The 18,916-nt window shown below is 50.7% G+C and overlaps 1 protein-coding gene across 2 annotated transcripts; it reads left to right on the forward strand.

Annotated features, from left to right (window-relative positions):
- Positions 1-7,364: 7,364 nt before the first annotated feature.
- Positions 7,365-18,670, forward strand: TXLNA (taxilin alpha). Of its 2 annotated transcripts, none has more exons than XM_020983533.2 (11): positions 7,365-7,584; positions 8,203-8,450; positions 9,443-9,781; positions 10,444-10,535; positions 11,810-11,980; positions 12,475-12,669; positions 13,362-13,481; positions 14,046-14,120; positions 14,213-14,305; positions 14,857-14,952; positions 15,348-18,670. In XM_020983533.2, the coding sequence occupies exons 2-11, from the start codon at positions 8,234-8,236 to the stop codon at positions 15,672-15,674; spliced, it is 1,725 nt and encodes a 574-aa protein (XP_020839192.1). In that variant the 5' UTR covers positions 7,365-7,584; positions 8,203-8,233; the 3' UTR covers positions 15,675-18,670. The 2 variants fall into 2 exon arrangements, with proteins under 2 accessions (XP_020839192.1, XP_020839193.1); XM_020983534.2 differs by lacking the exon at positions 7,365-7,584 and adding an exon at positions 7,713-8,105.
- The last annotated feature ends 246 nt before the right edge of the window (positions 18,671-18,916 follow it).

Consider the following 18,916-nt stretch of genomic DNA (forward strand, 5'->3'; position numbering starts at 1 on the left):
TAGTCCAGTGAAGCATATGAGCCCCTTCTCAAAAAGAAAAAAATCATAATCGAAGGAAATGCTAAATTTCAGTTAGAAGTTAGTGAAAATAAAGATGTAATCTTTTTCCATCTAAATTCATGGATCCCCTGAAATCTGTCTGGCCTCCAAGTTAATTGAGTACCTTCTCATAAATTGGGAATAACACTGAATTTGGTGTCAGACCTGATTTGTCTCGTCTCTGACCTTTACTTGTGTGGTGATAAGCAAGTCACTTAGGATCATAAAATCTGATTTTTGAGCTAGAAATGACTTTAGAAATAATCTACTCCAACTCATAATTTTCCAGATGAGGAAACCAAAGCTTAGAGAGATTCAGAGGGTTCCCCAAGGTCATAGAGTAATAAGTGTAATCTGGGTTCCAACATAGATCCTCTTCATTCCATCTATTCCATCCATTCTATCCACTTCATTCCATGCCATGCCCCCTCAAACTCTGTTTACCTATTTTTATCCATCTAAAAAGATGATGCTAATATTCAGATGATACCTCCTTATTGAAGGTATTCAGGCGGAGGCTGAATGACTACTTGTCAGGTGTATTTGAATAGGTATTCTCATTGGGACTAGATGACTGCTAAGTTCTCTTCCAGTTCTCATGCTTTTTTAATATTCCTATTTCCCAGAAATATTGTGAATATCAAATAAGATACTTCGTAGTCAAGCACTATAAGACTGTTAATTGCCCCTTCCCCTGGTGTAGAGAGATTGGCATGGAGAGGAGTTGGTACTGATATCCTTATTGACCAAGAGGGAAAGTTAGGTGAATGAACAGGCATGAGTGTCCACATGGTCACTGGTAAAGCCGGGGACTTGGATTTTCTGGTCCCTGATCTTTGCGTGGTCCCACAACAGACAGTTAAGTGGAAGGATTTAGGACAGGATACAGCTGCCCTTAGTAGTGAGGACCCCTGGACCCAGGAGTGGCTGTAGCTTGCAGCGCCCATGTCAGCCGCTCTTCTTAGAAAGGGGAGAAGCTACTTCCCACACCCTTATTCACCTGCATTGAGCCTGTGGAGCCTGGGTTCAGGGTTTCTAATCCAGTGAAGTGGCCACTTTGCCTTTGCACCAGAATAATCAGTCTTTGTGATGACTCCCAGTGTGGTGGGCAATGGCCCAGGGTAGCCAGTGCAAGTCTTGCTCTAGACCCAGGAAGAAGAGTCTGCATCTGATGGGAAGAGGGACCTGCAGGCTAGAAACAGGGGCAGCCTACAAGCTGTGGTCTGCACAAGGCCATCCTGTGTGGGGGGAAAGACTTGCATTAATCATGTCCCAGAGCCCAATGGGATTATAATCCAACTCCATTATGTAGAGAAGGAAACAGGCTCAGAGTAAGTTGTGGCCTAACCCAGTACCACACAATGAGTGAGTAAGTGAAAAGGTTGGAATTTGAACCAAGGTCTCCTTGCTTCCAGCCTGGGTGGCCACAATTCTATACTTGATTAGCTTTTTTCCACGGTATAAATTAAGCAGAGGCTCTTAACATTGTATTAGCCTTTTGTGTTGATTGTGGGGAGAGGTTCTGTGCAGAGTTATAACTAGCAATTTTGGCACTTGGGGCAGTCTGTAAAACTTAGTACTAAACCCCTTTCATGATGGGAAAATAGCACAAGGAATTAGTAAGGCATTCAGTTGAGTGGGAAAGGGAATTAGTCACTCTAGCAACTTTGATGTTGCTAGAGGAATATTCGTAACATTTTTTTGTACTCTTGAACTCTTCGTGCCTTGTGGCCAAGCTCCATTTGCCACACTATTTACAGCTCCAGGATTGGAACCTCACTTCTAGAAGGAATCAAAGTACATTCAGCTTACCCCATTCTAGTAGCTGATGGGGTTACAGTGCTGTGGCAAGACCCTGGGCTTGTAGCTAAGAGATCTGGCTAGCTGTATTATTTACTGCATGATAGTCAGTAACTAGCTGTCTCCACTGGGTGTCTTTTTTGTCTTCTGTCAAATTAGAAGAATTGCACTAGACAGTCTTCTGACTTGCTCGTTTTCTGTTTGACTCCAACTGATATAACACAGAACTAATACTTTTCCCCACTGTCCTTTTTTTTTTGCTTTTAAGCAATTGGGGTTAAGTGACTTGCCCAGGTCTGAGGCTGGATTTGAACTCAGGTCCTCCTGACTTCAGGGGCAGTGCTCTATCCACTGTGCCACCTAGCTGCCCCTTCCCCACCATCTTGAAGTACAGATCCATGAAGAATTGAAGTGTGGAGTCAGTATCCTGGCCTCAAGATAAAACATCCCTGCTACTGGGGAACCTTTCTCAGCCTAAGGGGAGCTTGCTGTGGTCTAGAGCAGATGCAAGGCCTCAAGTCACAACTCTGTCATTAACATCTTAGACAAGTCACTTCCACTCCTCCCCCAACAAGTCGCCCTTTCTTCCCCTATAAAATGAGCATTGGGCTAGAGGAACTCATCTCTAACAAGTTAAGTGGCAACAGAAGAACCAGGCAAGAGACGATGGTAATCACAAAGCCCCTGAGCGTTTCACCGTACAACAGCATGGTTTGGGGGAAAGCCGTATTGGTATTTTGGGATGACTGGACCCTGCTACCGGTTGTACCCCCATTCTCTGTTTTGTCATCTATACAGTGAGTTGGTTAGATGGTACCAAAGGTCCCAGCCCAGACCTTCTGATCGTGGGTTTATTCCTATACTGCTCACTAGCCAGTCCTTCCCCTGCCTCCCTCATGCTGTCCCAAAGGGCTTTTTAGGGCTCAGATGGGTCTTTTGCCGGTTGATTCCTGCTGCCTGCACTGTCTAGGGCAGCACGAAGAAGTGGCTCACCCCCTCACACACATACTAGAGACCTACCATCCCCGAATGGGACAGCCTTAGCCACAAAAGGCTTGGGTTGGTTTTCTTGGATCTTCTGCCCACCTCCCAAGACACGTGTGTAATAATCCACGTTTATTGCATTCACACGTTTACGTCAGTCTGTGAGGTCACTTCACATGTCTCAGATATGCCTCTTCTCTCCACTCGGAGCCACCGCCCTTGTTCAAGCCCTTATCACCTCTTGCTTCGACTATTTCTTATTGTTTCGCCATGACTGTTTCGACAGCCTTATTATTCTCTAACTAGTCTTCCTTCCTCAAGTCTTTCTCCTTTCTGATCATCCTTTCACACAGCTGCCAAAGTGGTTTTCCTAGAAGTATAAGACCTGTGTCTTGGTACATCTTAGTCCCCTCCAGTTCCCTGAACTCCTTGGGACTGCTCCCACACGACGTTCTCTCTTCCATCTCTGTGCCTTGGCATGGCTGTTCCCTGTGTCTGGAAGGCTTGCCCTCCTCAGCTTAGGAAGTTTCATGGAAGAGGCAACACTTGAGTTTTGAAGGAAGATGAGATTCTGAGAGGCACAGATAACAGGGATGTTATTTCAGGAACGAGGATTGGTGGGAACTGGCCTCAGAGTCAGGAAGACTTACATTCAATGCCTGTCACATGACACGTGCTAGCTGTGTGACCCTGGGCAAGTTCCTTGACCTCTCTAGGCAACTCATATATATGACTACGATTTGCAGAGTAGGTGCTGACCTGCACTGGTAGAGGCCATTTATTCACCTGGGAGTTCCATATGTCACTGGAATGACAGGGCCAGTCTCTATCCCTTATCCTGTGTGCTAGGCACCGTGCTAAATAATGAGGCTACCTGAGGCAGCTAGGTGGTGCAGTGGATAGAGCTCTGGCCTTGGAGTCAGGAGGACCTGAGTTCAAATCTAGCCTCAGACACTTGACACGTACTAGCTGTGTGACCTTGGGCAAGTCACTTAACCCTGATTGCTCACCAAAAAGGAAAAAAAATTATGAGATTACTAATAGAAAATGATACAACCCTGCCCTCAAGAAGCTGACATGTGACTGTAGAGGTGTATAATACAGATGTTCATAGATCAATAAATACAAAATTACACGAGGTGGGTAACACTGCTAACAACTGGGAGAAACAGAAGAGGCCTTTCGTTGAGAGAACTTGGACACCCACAGCAATGAAATCATAGGTCTTTAAAGTCAGCACCAGTCTTATAGATAGTAGGCACTGAGTGAATGAATAACCACATCTAATTCATTATGAGCTAAGCTTCATGCCTCATATTAAGCACTTAGAGGAAGCAGTGGTAATTACAAAGACAAAAATGGGGAAAAAAAAACCTTCCCTAAAGAAGCTTGGTACCACACCTGGTGCATAGCGCTTAATAAATACTTGTTGATTGGCCAAGAGGGTGAGGGAGACGAGAGAGAGAGCGCTAGAATTTAAAAATGGAATGGGAAGGGAGAGAATACATTCTTGGTGGCATGGATTAAAGATGGTGGGAAGTGGTGTCCTAAATCTAAGGCCAGACAAGAGAAGGGGTGGATTTACCAATCAGAGCCCAGGGTTGCAGTCCCATGGAACGAGATGGAAGGGGTAACCACAGAAGCATCTAGGTTGCCTAATGGATAGAGCATGGAGTTCAGAAAATCTGAGTCACTAGCTGTGTGACCACGGACAAGTCATTTAGCCTCTGCCTCAATTTCCTCAACTGTAGAATGAGGACAACTCCTACCTCAAAAAGTTTTGTGAGGATCAAATGGGATGAGATTTGTGAAGTGTTTAGTACAGTTCCCAGCATATAGTAAGCACTTTATAAAATGCTTATTGCCTCAAAAACTAACTCAATAATTCAATGTTCCACAAACTCCCAAACATAAAGAACTCCTTACTTAACAAGAATTGCTGAGAGAACTGGAAATCAGTCTGGTGGAAATTTGGTTTAGACCAACATATTACACCAGGTAACAAGAAGTTCAAAATGGGTTACATTGTTTGAGAGCAGGGATTGTTTTCACCTTTGTATCCCTAGCGATTAGCACAGTGACCTAGTACTAGCAAATGCTTAATAAGTGCTGTTGACTTGACAAGTCTTCTTTTTCTGTACTACCATAGTACAATACATGAATTAGGGGAGGGGCTAATCCTGAACAAAACAAACTGTAAGGATGTACAAAAATACGTGTAATTTTTATAAGACTCACATACTCTAATCACCATAATGACCCACTGTGATTTCAGAGGAAGAGTAATGAAACATGCTACCCACTTCCTGATAAAGGGGGTGAGAGACTCAGGGTGCAGAATGAGAAAGACGATTTTTCTTTTAGATATTGCCATTGCAGGAATTTGCTTTGCTTGACTATCCATGTTAGTAACGGGTTTTGTTTTTCTTTAATTCATAAGTGGGGGGAGAGGATGGAAGAAAGGGAAGACAGATTTTTGCTGACCAAAAAAATTTAATTTAAAAAAATGTAGATGATGTAAAAACAAAAGTTATCAAAATGTATGTTAAAATAAAATTAGCCATCTACAATTAGTGACTTCACTACTCTATTCCTTAACACTTTCACTATGGCTTCCAACCCAGTCACCCAAATGAAACTGTTCTCTCCACATTGCCAGATCTAATGACTTCTTAATCCTCATCCTTCTTGATGTTGTTGATGCTGTTTCTTCCTTGACATTCTCTTTTCTTTGGCTTTTCATGGTACTGCTTTCTCCCAGCTGTCCTACCAACTGATCTAACTACTCCTCCTAAACATCCTGTGCTAATTTCTTTTCATCATCTTGCCCAAACTAAAAGTCTGTCCTGAGCTCTCTTCTCTTTTCTCTGTACTTTTTTTTTTAGTAACCTCATCAGCCCCAGTGAAGTCAGTTATTATCTCTTTGCAGTTAAATCCCAGATTCACATCTCTCTCCTGCACCAGGTTCACATCAGAAATTGCCCACCAGGCATTTCAAACTAGATACCCCAAAGGCTGTTGGGATTGAATTGAATTTATGAGTTTTGCCCTTAATTTAGGAGCTCTCCCTTCATCCAGACCTCTCTATTACTGTCAGCATCACCAGTTTTTCAGTTGCCAATCTTGGTGTCATCCTCAGCTCTCCATTTCCCCCCATCCCATATAGCTAATCATTTGCCAAACTTTGTCATTTCTATCTATGTAACACTTCTCCCCTTCTCTCTCATCTGTCCCCTTCTCTCCCATTCACACAGTGGCCCTCAGCGCTTCATGTTATCAGCCTGTTTGTTCTCCCCACCTGAAGCTTCTTTCCACTCTGTTCTCCCGCAAAATGGTCCAAATGCTTTGTCCAAAATGCAGGTCTGCCATGTCACCCCTCTCTACTGAATAAACTCCAGTAACTTCCCAATTATTGCCTCTAGGATTAAATACTGTCTCCTCTAGTATTTACAACCAGTCCCATTCCTATCTTGGTGGTGTTTGTACAGATTATTCCCATATGGCCCCCTTGTTATGCAGCCCTTTTGACCTCACTCATGGAGAAGGTCAATTTCCCATCCCCATGCCTTTGTCCTCACTGTCCCCCATGCCTAGAATTCATTCTCACCTTGACATCCCTGGCTTCCTTTACACCTCCTGCTCCTACCTGAGGCTCTTCCTGATCCCCTTTGTTACTGAAGCCCTAGTGCATATATCCTGTATATTTTTATATGTGTGAAGCCTGCAGGGCTACATTTGTGTATGCTAGCTCCCCATTAGGAGCGAAGCCCTCAGGATGGGGAGTGTTTCATTTTTATTATTATTGGGAGCCATAGTGTTGGCAGCCAGGTGGCGCAGAAGTGGAGTCAGGAAGATCTGAGTTCAGATGTGGCTTCAGATGCTTACTAGCTGTGGGACCCTGAGTAGGCACTTAGCCTCAGTTTCCTCAACTGTAAAATGGGGATGATGATAACAGCACCTCTCTCCCAGAGCTGTTGTGAGGATCTAGTGAAATATCTGTAAAGTGCTCAGCATAGTGCCTGGCACATGGTAGGCGCTTAATAAATGTTTCCTTCCAAATTGACAGGGTTAAAAATAGAGTAAGAATATCTTTGGAATCACCTAATGTTGATGGGATTTAATTTTCTCTTTTTAAAAAAATAAACTCTTTTTTTTAACATCCTCTACATCCTATAGATAACGGAAGTGAAGGCCACGGAGTGGGCCTGAGCCTTCATTTGTGTTCATCTTTGCCTTTCAGCACCCTAGCACAGTGCACGACACACGGCTGGCGCTTAATACATGCTTGGGGGTCGAGGGGTTGGCTCCAGTGGATTCACTCGCAATCCCCCTCCCACAGGGCGAGCAAAAGCGCCCAGCCCCGCTGCATCCTGGGATTGGTTCTGACTCCTTACCGCGGAGCATGACGGGACATGTAGTGTCCCTCTCTTCCCTCCTCCCGCCTCATTCGTGCCAGCTTCTTTCCCCTCCGCTGTGGCCGCCGCAGCCTCACCCTTCCCGACAGGCCTCGCGAGGCTTCTGGCCTCTGATTGGCTAAGGCTGGGGGAGGGGGCGGGCGTCTCCACCGGCAGCCGTTGCCCGGCGTTTCTGGTGTGAGGCCTGAGCCGGTATCCTTACGCTGTGTGTCTTGTTTGGGGGAGGGGAGGAGAGAATCGGCCGCAGAGGAAAAAGAGAGATCGGCTGAGGCGGCGTTGGGAAAGGAGAAAGGGGACAGGACAGGATCGCAACCTGCCTGACTCACAGGCCCGGGAGCCGCGCGAGGTACGGAGCGCGTGGACGCAGGGAGAGGTCGAGCCTTGGCGGGGGGGGGGGGGGGAGCCATGAACTAGGCGCTGGAGCGCTTGCGCGGGAGCATCCCGAGGGGCGCGCGGCAGAGCGGGGCGGGGCCCACGTGGGATGTGGGGCTGGGGTCTCCCTGAGTGGCGCCCCTCCCCTGGCCGCCCTAGGAGGCGGGGACTGAGCGTGCCTGGGCTACGTGCGAGGGGAGGCCCTGGGCTGGGACGGCCTCGGAGTTGGGAACTAGGCCCAGCCCGCGAGGTGGGAGGGGACGTCCTCGTCCAGCCCTCTGTCCGCCTGCCGTCGTAGACACGTCTAAGGACGCTCATCCTGGGCTAGGCACCGCGCCCCGAGGGACGGAGCCAGACCATAGAGGGTCCTGGGGGCCGCGGCATCGGATATTTCCCCCCTCCCCACCCCCCACTCCCGAGTCAGGCCTGGTTTGGGAGAAATCCTAGTGAGGGGGGTTGGATCGCCCAAGAAGCGTCCGATGAGCCGCTTCTGAAGTGAGTCTGGGGCACGATCAGAGTTGTGGTTTAAAAGTTCAGGAAGCAGCAGCCCAGAACCTAGGGCCTTAATCCTCCGTCCTTTTATTTTTGAAAGGTTGGCTCAGACTTGAGCATCCTTAACCACGATGAAGAATCGGGACAAAGAGGGTGGTGCTTCGAAGCTGCCAGCCAGCCCTTCCAAAGCAAAAGCCCGAGCAGGGCCTCAAGAAGCCAATTCATCCCAGGCTTCGAAGCCCGAGGATGCCCCGGAGCCCAGGAGTCAGCGTGCATCTGGCGACTCTGCTCCCAAAGCAGAGGGAAATGCAGAAGGTCCCACTAGCCAGGCCCAGGAGAAGAATGACGGTATGTTCCAGGCAGACTGCTGCCTACTTGGGAGAGTCCCAGGTTGGGAGCTTTTGGCCACAGCCCTGGGAAAGCAGTGGAAGGAGAGGGTGATAGTGCTGAACCTTTGTGTCCCCAACTAAATTAGAGGAATCGAAGAAGATTCTCCTCCCTAGGTCATCTAATAACAGCTCACGTTTCCAAGGTGTTTAGAGTTGTAAATTTCTTCCTCACAACAGCTCTGTTGGTAAAGGAGCATAAGGATTATTTTCCTCATTTTGTGAGGAAATGCTTTAAAAGTCATAAGCCTTGTATACCTCTGCATTATGTTACAGATGAAGAAACTGAGGCTCAGAGAGGTTGTGCCTTGCTTATGGTCACATAGCTACTGGGTATGAGTTTATCAAGAGATGCATGTTGAGACTCCTTGAGAGCACAGCTGTCTTTTGCCTTTCTTTGTATCCCCAGCACTTAGCATAATACCTGGCACGACTGACTGACTGGCTACTATACTTACCATTAACCTGTACTTCCTCTTCTCTGCCATGACTTACTGCCCTTAAAGGGGAAACCTAATAGGATTAAATTTAATTAAATGGTCCTAGAAATGGCATTGTGGGGCAGCCAAGTGGAGCAGGATTCTTCTAACAGCCTGAGGAACTTCCTTAGGAAAATTACCTGTTGTTTTTGTGCCAGTTTGGGAGAATATGTGAGCAAATGGCAACATTTTTAGAAATCCTTGGGCATCTCATTCATTAAGCAAGACAGTTTAGTGGACTAGAGAGGAGGTTGTGCTTGGAATCAGGGCCTTCAGGAGCCACCTAAGGTCTGGCATTTCCTAGTTGTGTAACACTGGCTGAGACACAGCTGCTGTCAGCTTCAGTGGTTTTCTCTATAAAAGCAGAGAAATAATAACCATGACACGGGCTTCCCAGGGCTATTATAAGGAAGTCATTTTGCAGGCCATAAATGGAGCTCTTAGTCTCTTTTTCTGCCCTGTCTTTCTGTTGCAGGGGGGCAGACCAAGAATTCTCAGTCAGGACCTGCTTGTGATGTCTCAGAGGAGCTGAGTCGGCAGCTGGAAGACATACTGAATACCTACTGTGTTGATAGCAGTCAGGAGGGACCAGGCGATGAGGGGGGCCAGAGTGAGCACACAGAGCCAGATGAGGTAGAGAAGAGTAGGAATTACTCTGCCCGGAATGGAGAACCAGAACCGGGGACCCCTGAAGTCAATGGCGTGAAGGAAATCACCAAGGGAGAGCCAGGCATTGAAGAGATCCGGGCAAATGATGAGAGTGGGGACCGAGACCAGAAGCGGGTCCAGGAAAAGAAGAAGGCCAAAGGCCTGGGTAAGAGAGGTGGAGGCCCTGCTACATGGAGTTTCAGGGTTTTATTGCATTCTCTCTGGTATCTCTCTTTTCTGTGGGACTATGAGAGCTCCTCCTCCCTCCTCCGTAATAGTGTAAGCTCCTTGGGGGCAGAGACTTTGTCCTTTTCCATCTTTATATCGAAGGCACTGAACAAATACCTCTTTGATTGAATTTGGTTTCAAGAGACGAGAGAGAATTTGGAGATCCTGGGCAAGTTACTTAACCCCAGTTGTCTCACGTGTGGCCTGCCTGATCTAGAGGCTCTAAGTGGCAGTCAATTCATGTACGCAGATCTTGGGGTTCGGGCTTCAACTTCTGGGGATTTTTCTTTGTCCATCTCTTCCTTTCCTGCCACTTGTTCTCTCTTTAAAGAAGAAAAATTTACAGGTCCTAGGAAAGCAAACCAATGAATTTGTCGGGAATTTGCCAGGTCTCTGAGGGAAGATTCGTCAGCCGGTTGCCTGGAAGGCCTGAGCTGCCCCCACAACCCCATTCCTTTCCTAGGTGGCAAATCTTGGGTCTGAACTGAGGGTTGGGCAGTCAGAGGACCGGGGATCTGGGGCTGAGAGCTAATCCGAGTGTCCCTTGTTGCTTGGAGGCATATGTGAGGAAGACTCACTCTGTGTGCCTGTTCCTTCCAGGGAAGGAGATCACTTTGCTGATGCAGACGCTGAACACCCTTAGCACCCCGGAGGAGAAGTTGGCTGCACTATGCAAGAAATACGCTGAGCTGGTCAGTGCTGGGCCCTCGTTCTTCCTCCTTCAGGGTTGTAGAACAACCCATCACAGCCTGGGGGCTAAACCATGTGATGGGGCATAAAGATTTCTTTTAGTCCCTCTTTGGTTCGTTGGTGAAGAACGTGGAGGCAGAGATGGGGGAATCCCCCTAGCTGTGTTCCCTGGGATCACTGAGAGAAAGGAGAGAGTGTTTGCAATGTTCCTAGAAGAACTGGCCACAGAATAAAAGTCTCCCTTCAGGAGTTATCCCCCACCTCCAGCATGGATGGGGTCACATCAGAAATGATGGGGGCTGACTGGCCGGGGCACTTTGCTTCGGCTACTCTACTAGGACCAGCCTCTGCTTGGCAGCTGTCCTGGGAGATGGGGGGCCAAGGGAAGGGCCCCCACGATGCTCATCAAGAGCCAGGCTCAGAGGTGGTTTGGTCACAGTCAAGGTCACACTCTCTTCCTTCTCCCAGCATGACCTGGGACTTTAAACGCATGAAATGTCTGTCCTCCGCCTCTCTGGCTGCTTTGTTGTGGGAGAAACGCGAGCTCTGGGCCTTTTCCTGCTTCTCGAGCCTTGGCTCCTTCATCTCTGGAGGGAGGAGGCCTGGCTCGGGCAGACACAGCCTGGGGCAGGGCCTCCTCATTTACCAGATGGGCAGTAGGCCCCCTGCCCTGCCTAGCTCCTAGGGCTAACAAGGCATACGATGGCCTTGTTCTAAGTGCTGGAGGCGGTGTTGCCATTGGTGTTCTTGGGATGCTGCTCCTGCTGCTCAGTCTCTGAGCCCTCTCCCTCCCAGCAGTCCTGTAAGATACTTTAAAAGTATGAGCGGAGCAGCTAGGTGTCGTTGTGGATAGAGTACCGGCCTTGGAGTCAGGAGGACCTGAGTTCAAATGCGGCCTCACACACTTGACACTTACTAGCTGTGTGACCTTGGGCAAGTCACTTAGTCCCATTGCCTAGCTAAAAAAAATAGTATTAGCCCCATTTTACAGATGACAAACTGGTGTTCCAAGTTCAGTGACTTGCCCAATGTCCCCCAACTTGTAAGTGTTGGAATGAGGGGGAGAAAAACAGGAAATGGAGAGATTGGGTTGAGTGGGAGGAGGGAAAGATTCAAAGCTCTTTGCTGGCTGCTTTGGTCCATGGTAGTCTGCCCAGAGACAGGCAGGCCAGTCTCCCTAAAGGATTAACCTTGTCTGTGAGCACCACACACTGTGCCTCCCACCCACTCCCCTTCACCTGCTGCTTCTGTGCTCCGGGCCCTTCGTTTCCTACAGCTGGAGGAGCACCGAAATTCTCAGAAACAGATGAGAGTCCTGCAGAAGAAGCAGAGCCAGCTGGTGCAGGAGAAGGACCACCTGAGGAGCGAGCACAGCCGGGCTGTCCTGGCCCGCAGCAAGCTGGAGAGCCTGTGTCGGGAGCTTCAGAGGCACAACCGTACCCTCAAGGTGAGCCTGGGGGCAGCACCACAGCCAGCTGCGCCCCAAGCCGTGCCCGTGCACAAGGCAGGATCAGGCACTGAGGGGCAGAGGTCGCAGAGAGGCGCATCTGGGCTTGTCACTTCTGTTTAGGTGGTTCCTTTTCAGGGACGGTTGGTTTAGCTCAGGGTGGGGAGCCTGCAGCTTCGAGGTCACACGTGGCCCTCTGTCCTCAACTGCGGCCCTTTGACTGAATCCAAACTTCACAGAACAAATCCCCTTAATAAAACTTGGACTCTGTCAAGAGGTTGCACCTGAGGACCTGGAAGGCCACATGTGGCCTCGAGGCCACAGGCTCTCCATCCCTGGGTTAGATGATCTGGGGTTACCTGTCAGCATTTGAATTGCAACCATTGTTCAGAACTCACTGCCAGGCCTTCCGCTGCTCACGTGTCACCATCTGCAAGGAGAGCGGTTCAGGGGAGCCTGGGGCCCTCACCTGCGTCCTCCTTCCCGTTGTGTAGGAAGAAGGTGTCCAGCGAGCTCGGGAGGAAGAGGAGAAGCGGAAGGAGGTGACCTCCCACTTCCAGGTGACCCTGAATGACATCCAGCTGCAGATGGAGCAGCACAATGAGCGTAACTCCAAGCTGCGCCAGGAGAACATGGAGCTGGCCGAGCGGCTCAAGAAACTCATCGAGCAGTATGAGCTGCGGGAGGAGGTACGGAGGGTGGGCGGGGGCCGGGGAGGGGCTGTCTGCATGCAGAAGACCTGAGCCCGGCCACCCCAGACTCCCAGGAGAGTGATGATGGGGGTGACCCAAGGCAGGGGCAGAGGGCCCAGGCTGTCCTCCTGGAGGGCATCCAACTTCCTGACAATTAGACTAGGAGTGGTATATTGTGTACAGCCCGAGGGCTTTATCTAAAGGCCTAACTGAACCTCACTGCTCTCCTGGCCCAGGGTGCTCTAAGTATTATTTTCCCCATTTAACATACAGAAACTGAGGTCAGAGAGGTTAGGTGATTTGCCTTGTATCACACAGACCACTCAGCAGCAGAGGCAGGATTTGAACCCAGGTGTGTCCTGGCTTTGAGTCTAGTGTCCCTCACTACCCCCAAGATGCTGCTCAGTGTGGTGAAACCCATGGAGCCATCACTAACCTGGGAAAGGGCTTTGAAGAGAGGGGTTCCAGGCTGTCGTGGGGAGAGCACTGAAGGTGGAGATGGGAGTGTCAGTCAGGTCAGACTCAGGTGACCTTGAGGGATTGACAGCTTCCCAGGGCAGCCAGAAGCCTCCCTTTGCTCCCGGACTGGCCAGGGCCTTTGTCCTGTACAGCGCTGCACGGGCACGTGGCCTCCCAGTCTTGGCCCTGGCCAGGCCCATTCCCCTTGTGACCTGGGCTTTTCTTGGCAGCACATTGACAAGGTCTTCAAACACAAGGACCTGCAGCAGCAGTTGGTGGATGCCAAGCTCCTGCAGGCCCAGGAGATGCTGAAGGAGGCTGAGGACAGGCACCAGCGAGAGAAAGACTTTGTAAGTGTCATCACCTTGAGGAACAGAGCCCTCTGAAACTACCCCCCCAAGGCAGGTGCTGGGCTGGAGATGTTCATTTCATTAGCCTTTGGTCTCATCTGTAGCCAGAAATGTGTGTGTTAAAAATTAAAATCCCTAACCCTGGATTAAGGGTTCACTGGGTAGGAGCTGGTCTCTTGCCTCTGGTGCTCAGGTTGGGGCAGGGGTAGGGTCAGTCAGGAATGCTGCATGGAGGGCCTTGAGGAGACGTGGAGGCCTGGCAGTCACAAGATGCTGGCCTTGGAACCCAAGAGCTGGGTTCAGGCTTTGACCCTGCCTCTTACTTTCTCTGGGTTACAATTTCTTCATCTCTAAAATGTGGGGGTGATAGGTTCACAAATAAGGTTAGGACGATAGATGCTGGGTCAGAGAGGTTGGTGTTGCCTCTGTAAGGCCTTGGCTAAGATGCACACTGCACCCAAGTCTCCAGAGCCCTTGTCCTCCGGTGGCAGCAGAGCTCCATTCTACACTGCCCTTACTCGGAGAACGCAACACTGACTGGAGGTGTGCTTGTCTTTGGAACAGCTGCTGAAGGAAGCGGTGGAGTCCCAGCGTGTGTGTGAGCTGATGAAGCAGCAGGAGGCCCACCTGAAGCAGCAGGTAAGGCGCGAGGGAGGCAGCACCCCTGGCGGTGGGTGGTGGAGAGGCAGGTGGGCGGGGCAGGCCTGACACCGAAGCTGTTGCCTTCACAGCTCGCACTGTACACAGAGAAGTTTGAGGAGTTCCAGAACACTCTGTCCAAGAGCAGCGAGGTGTTCACAACGTTTAAGCAAGAAATGGAAAAGGTAATGTCCTTGGCCCAGCCTGGGAAAGGTCAGCAAGGGGCCCTCCTCAAGTACAGCCCTAATTCATCACCTTGGGCAGGCCTCCCGACTTCCCTGTGTGTCTGCTCATCTGTAACATGGAAGTAGCCACGCCCCAGGGCTCTCACAGGCTTATCGTGGGAAGCATTGGGGTCATGTGAGGTGGCGTTTTTCTTCCAGGGGTGGGGCCAGGGCCAGCTTGGTGACTTTACTCTGAGAATGGTAGTTTTCCCAGTCCTGCTTGCCTTTTTTTTAAAGTTGAAGTTAGGGTGGATATTATCCAGTTCTTCCCAATAAGGGTAAAGCAGTTATGTGGACAAAGGACTCTGGCCTACCTTGGGGGAAGACCCCAGATCTCTTACCGTGACCGTCACCGCTGGTAGCTGTGCAGGCCTAGGAAAGCCTGTGGGTGGGGCCTCCTGGGCCTCGCTCCCTTCTTGGTGCTGGGCATGGCTCCGAGCCCCGTGTTGTGCCGCCCTCCCTCCGGCGCCCGTGGACACAGTAACGCTTACCTTTTGTTCCCCATGTGACAGATGACCAAAAAGATCAAGAAGCTGGAGAAAGAGACCACCATGTACCGATCCCGGTGGGAGAGCAGCAACAAGGCGCTGCTGGAGATGGCCGAGGAGGTGCGTGGAGGGATGGCACTGCCTGTGGGAGGGGGCGGCCACCCTGGGCCCCTCTCGGCATGCCGGGTCCTTCCCCAGGCTGGTGAGAGGGAGAAGTTGTCCTTCAGCAGGGAAAATGGTTCTCTGGGCAGCAGAGCGTGTGAAGGAGGAAGGACATTAGGGAGCCCCAGAGGACGTGCTGTGAGATGTGTGTCTGGGGGGGGGGGCACAGTCTGTCGCCTCAGGGTCACCGTCCTGCTTGAGACGGCAGCTCCAAGCTGAGCAGGAGCTTGCAGGCTTTGCACACGCAGGGAGTGGCAGTAGCTTTGACCTAGGTGCCTGGAAATTCAGGGGGGACAGAGGACTGGGCCTTTCTGTTGCTTAGCTCTTAAAAAGCACCTTTTCTTCTCTTTCAGAAAACTCTTCGAGACAAGGAGCTGGAAGGCCTGCAGGTGAAAATCCAGCGGCTCGAGAAGCTCTGTCGGGCCCTGCAGAGTGAACGCAATGACTTGAACAAGAAGGTGCAGGACCTGAGTGCCCATCCGCCGCCGGGGGAAGCAGACACCCCAGAGTCCCCCAAAGGCCCAAGGAGGGGCGGTGGTGCTGAACCGCTGGTTGAGGGCCTGACCCCTGAGGTCCCCCAGTCTCTGTGTCACACAGAGGCCGCCCCCCAGGGCCTCGAACTGAGCATGAGCGTTTCAGGCCAGACAGAGACTGATGAAGCCGCCCCTTCTTCTGACTAGAGACACCCCTATGGGAGGACGACCAGGGATGTCAGGAGGGGGCTAGTGAACGTTACAGGCCCAGCTGCTGTGTCCCCTGTCAGTTTAGGGGCTGCTGTGGGGAAGAGCTGGGGCCCATCAGGCATTTGACACTTTGCAGTTTAGGTTCTTGAAGATGATTTTTATACATACATATGGCATATAAAAGTGTGTGCCATGCCCCATACTTTTATATACATGCATGTATAAAGCAAGCACTCGCTTTCCCCATGCCTCGGTGCATGGGTAGAGACATGTGTAACTAATGAGTGCATTGGAGGGGCTTAGCAGAGGGCATGTCTCCTGTGACTTCCCACAGTCAGGGCAGGTTATTGGGCCGTTCCTCCCTCCCTCCCAGCCCCTGTGACCGGAGCTTCGCTGGTGTCCCAGTGCAGACGCGCACAAGCGTACGTGCACTATCTTGTATTTTGGTTGAGAGAACTGGGTTCGCTGTGGCTTAGAGTTCTCCCACGGTGCTGAGAGTCTCTGCCCCTCCTGCTCTGGGAGCCCAGCAGGGATTCAGAGGCAGCGTTTTTGAGTGTTTTCCAGTGGAGAGAGACAAGATTGAGGAGCCCATTTATTTAAAGACTCGCAGTGGGAGCCTCTTGAGTTTGCCAGTCGTGCCCAAAGCAGATAGTGTGTCCCAGTAGCCTTATGATTCACAGTTGCCTGTCCTTCCAGCACAAGAGAACATCCTGAGGGTTGTTTCTGAAGATGGTTTGGGGATTCTGCACACGAGTGTGTTCTTGGTGAGGAATTGATGAGGTAGGAAGAGGACTATTTGCAATAGACGGCCTCCTTTATCCCTGTCTTCCCTGCCCCAGCTTTGGGCCTCAGCTGAGTGGGTGCAGCGGATGTATGTTCCTCACACAGAGAGAGGGACGCTTCCCTTTAGTGTTGCTTGAATCACTGCAAGGGCTGTAGGACCCTGAGGGCTGCCTCTTGTTCTCACAGCAGCCCAGCCCCTGGCTCCCGGCCACCCCTGCCCATTTCCATGGACTCTCAGAATGACCACAGCCACCCCCTGGGCTTGCAAGACTCCCCCTCTATGGGTGAACACTAAGCTTTCCTTGGCTGAGCAGAGGTCTGAGGATGGCCTCCTGGCCTTCCAGAGTCTGGGGCTCAGGGCTCTGGCTACAGATAAGCCTCTACACTGGCCAAGGCCAGAAGGTCACAAGATTTCTCCCAAAATCGGCCTATTCCTGGAAGGGGCCAGAAATGTATAGCTGGAGAGCCACCTCTCCTCTAATGAGCCTGGTGACAGGGAGTTTGGCCTTCCCTGTCTCTGGGCTGCACCCTTGAGGCACTACCAATCGTGCCTCCTGTGGTTTGAAGCAATTCCCCTCGCCCAGCCAAGCCCCAGCTGCGAGACAGGGTGCCTCTGGGACCTCTACTCCAGCCTAGCTTTTTGCCTCAGTGGGACCAAAGGAGCTACAGAAACTGCAGGGCCACTCTGTTTCTTCCCATCTATCCCCTCCTTTGCCCTTCCTGGCCTTTTTCCATATCACTGTCAGTCACACCAAGTCCTGTTCACAGGCTAACTAACTCTAAATCATGTTCTCACAGATCTTGTTCTCCAGTGTCAGTCTTCCCTTCCCCTTGTGCTCTGACATCTGTCTTTTGGGTGGCTCTGGATTGAGTCTTCTTCCTGACTAGGAGAGCCTTCCTCAGGGGAGCCCTAGGCAGGGACCAGAGTAGCATCCAGCTGATACTTTGAATGTGCTGATCTTTTGTCTTTGTGGGCCAGATCTGAAGGTGAGGGCATGGAGCTGTTGTCAGGGCCTCAGCAGCTGGAGGTGGGACTGGTGTGAATGGATTTGCATTCCAAACTCGGAAGCATTTTCCCACCTCTGGGGTAGAATGGAAGGGTCTGTGTTGCTCCTGTCCCTTTATTCCTTTTCAGTCTTCCAAGGTGCCCCTTCACCTCTCAGTAAGTGCTAACCCAGAGCTGCCACACTAAGGCCACCCTTCTGGGTAGTCCTAGTTTGGACTTCTCTCTGCATGAAGAGGTCGTGGATGGCACTCATTGCCCAACTCACTTCAGCTACCTCTAAGCTGCTGTAGGCCTGGGGCTACAGAAGCAGCCTCTAGGCCTCAGTGTTGGAGCCCTTTGCTGGGAAGCGAGCTAATGGTGAGCCTAGATGCCTTGTCTGGCCACAGACTGACTTCTCTTTTCAACACCCAGTAAACTCTGTTTCAAGGATTCAGTAAGTGCTGGGTCTGCTCACCGAGGAACCAGCAGCCGGCACACTAGGGCTTCCTTTCCCTCCTTGGCCCCTTTTTAATTCTTAGCCTTTCTCCCACTAGTGACCAAATCTCAGAATTCACCACACCTGCTGCTGGCAGCTCTCCAAAGGGAGCTGGTCCAGGCTGCAGCTCCCTCCTTTTAGCTCTTACAATGGATGCTTAGCCCTGGGCAGGTAAGGGACTGGGTTATACAAGGAACCTGGGCAGGTCCCACTGGGCGAAGTAATCCAAAAGGTGTGTCCCAAAGGAGTACTGTACTTGGCCTCTTCAGCCTTGGGCCCAGAGAGCTCTGAAGCCTAGTAGCTTTTGTTTCAGGGATTCAGCCCCATGCATACACTCTCCGATTTAGCCTGGGGCCCTTGTCCCAAGACCGTGTCCAGCCCATTGGGCCATAGGCACAGAGCATGTGATTATATGTGCCACAGAATTGATTCTCCACGGGTCAAACTTGGGCATTTTCTGTAAGGGGCCAACTCAGAATGGCTCGATTTGGGGCTGTGGAACACCTCCCAAGCTTGCCAATGGCACAGCAAGGTATGACAGGGTTTGGGGGGGAAGAGTTAAGGGATGGCTTCCTGCCTGTTGGGCCCTCTAGGTGGCCTGACCCCATAGAGGTTGGAAGCTGTGTGCTAACAGCTATCTTTTTTCTTTTCACAACAGACCGGTGGGGGAGGGAGGGGTGATTTTGATGTATTTTTAACCACATTAAATAGTCTGTTGCCTTAATTTCACCCTGTCTCCTGTGATCTAGAGTCTGATTGATTCAGGGGTCAACCAGGTGATTTGCACCCACATCTTTTCTCCCTCAGTCTCCTCCACAAGTACTGACATTCATAGTTGTCTGGGGCCCAGCAGTACTAATCCTGGCCCTCCCTCAGTGGACTGGATAATCTAGCATAGGGTAAAGAGACAAGGAAACCAGTGACATGGTGGGAGAAGTGCTAGAGCTGAGAGGCTCAAGGTTGTAGCTGGTCAGG

The sequence above is a fragment of the Phascolarctos cinereus genome, unplaced genomic scaffold, assembly GCF_003287225.1.
Source record: "Phascolarctos cinereus isolate Bilbo 61053 unplaced genomic scaffold, phaCin_HiC Scaffold_726;HRSCAF=1367, whole genome shotgun sequence".
Taxonomy (NCBI): Eukaryota; Metazoa; Chordata; class Mammalia; order Diprotodontia; family Phascolarctidae; genus Phascolarctos; species Phascolarctos cinereus.

Excerpts from the sequence above, each read along its gene's own strand:
- TXLNA (XM_020983533.2), top strand. The coding sequence starts at position 8,234 with ATGAAGAATCGGGACAAAGAGGGTGGTGCTTCGAAGCTGCCAGCCAGC. Across the intron at positions 10,536-11,809 it reads GCAAGAAATACGCTGAGCTG|CTGGAGGAGCACCGAAATTC; the intron begins GTCAGTGCTGGG and ends CGTTTCCTACAG. Across the intron at positions 12,670-13,361 it reads AGTATGAGCTGCGGGAGGAG|CACATTGACAAGGTCTTCAA; the intron begins GTACGGAGGGTG and ends TTTTCTTGGCAG.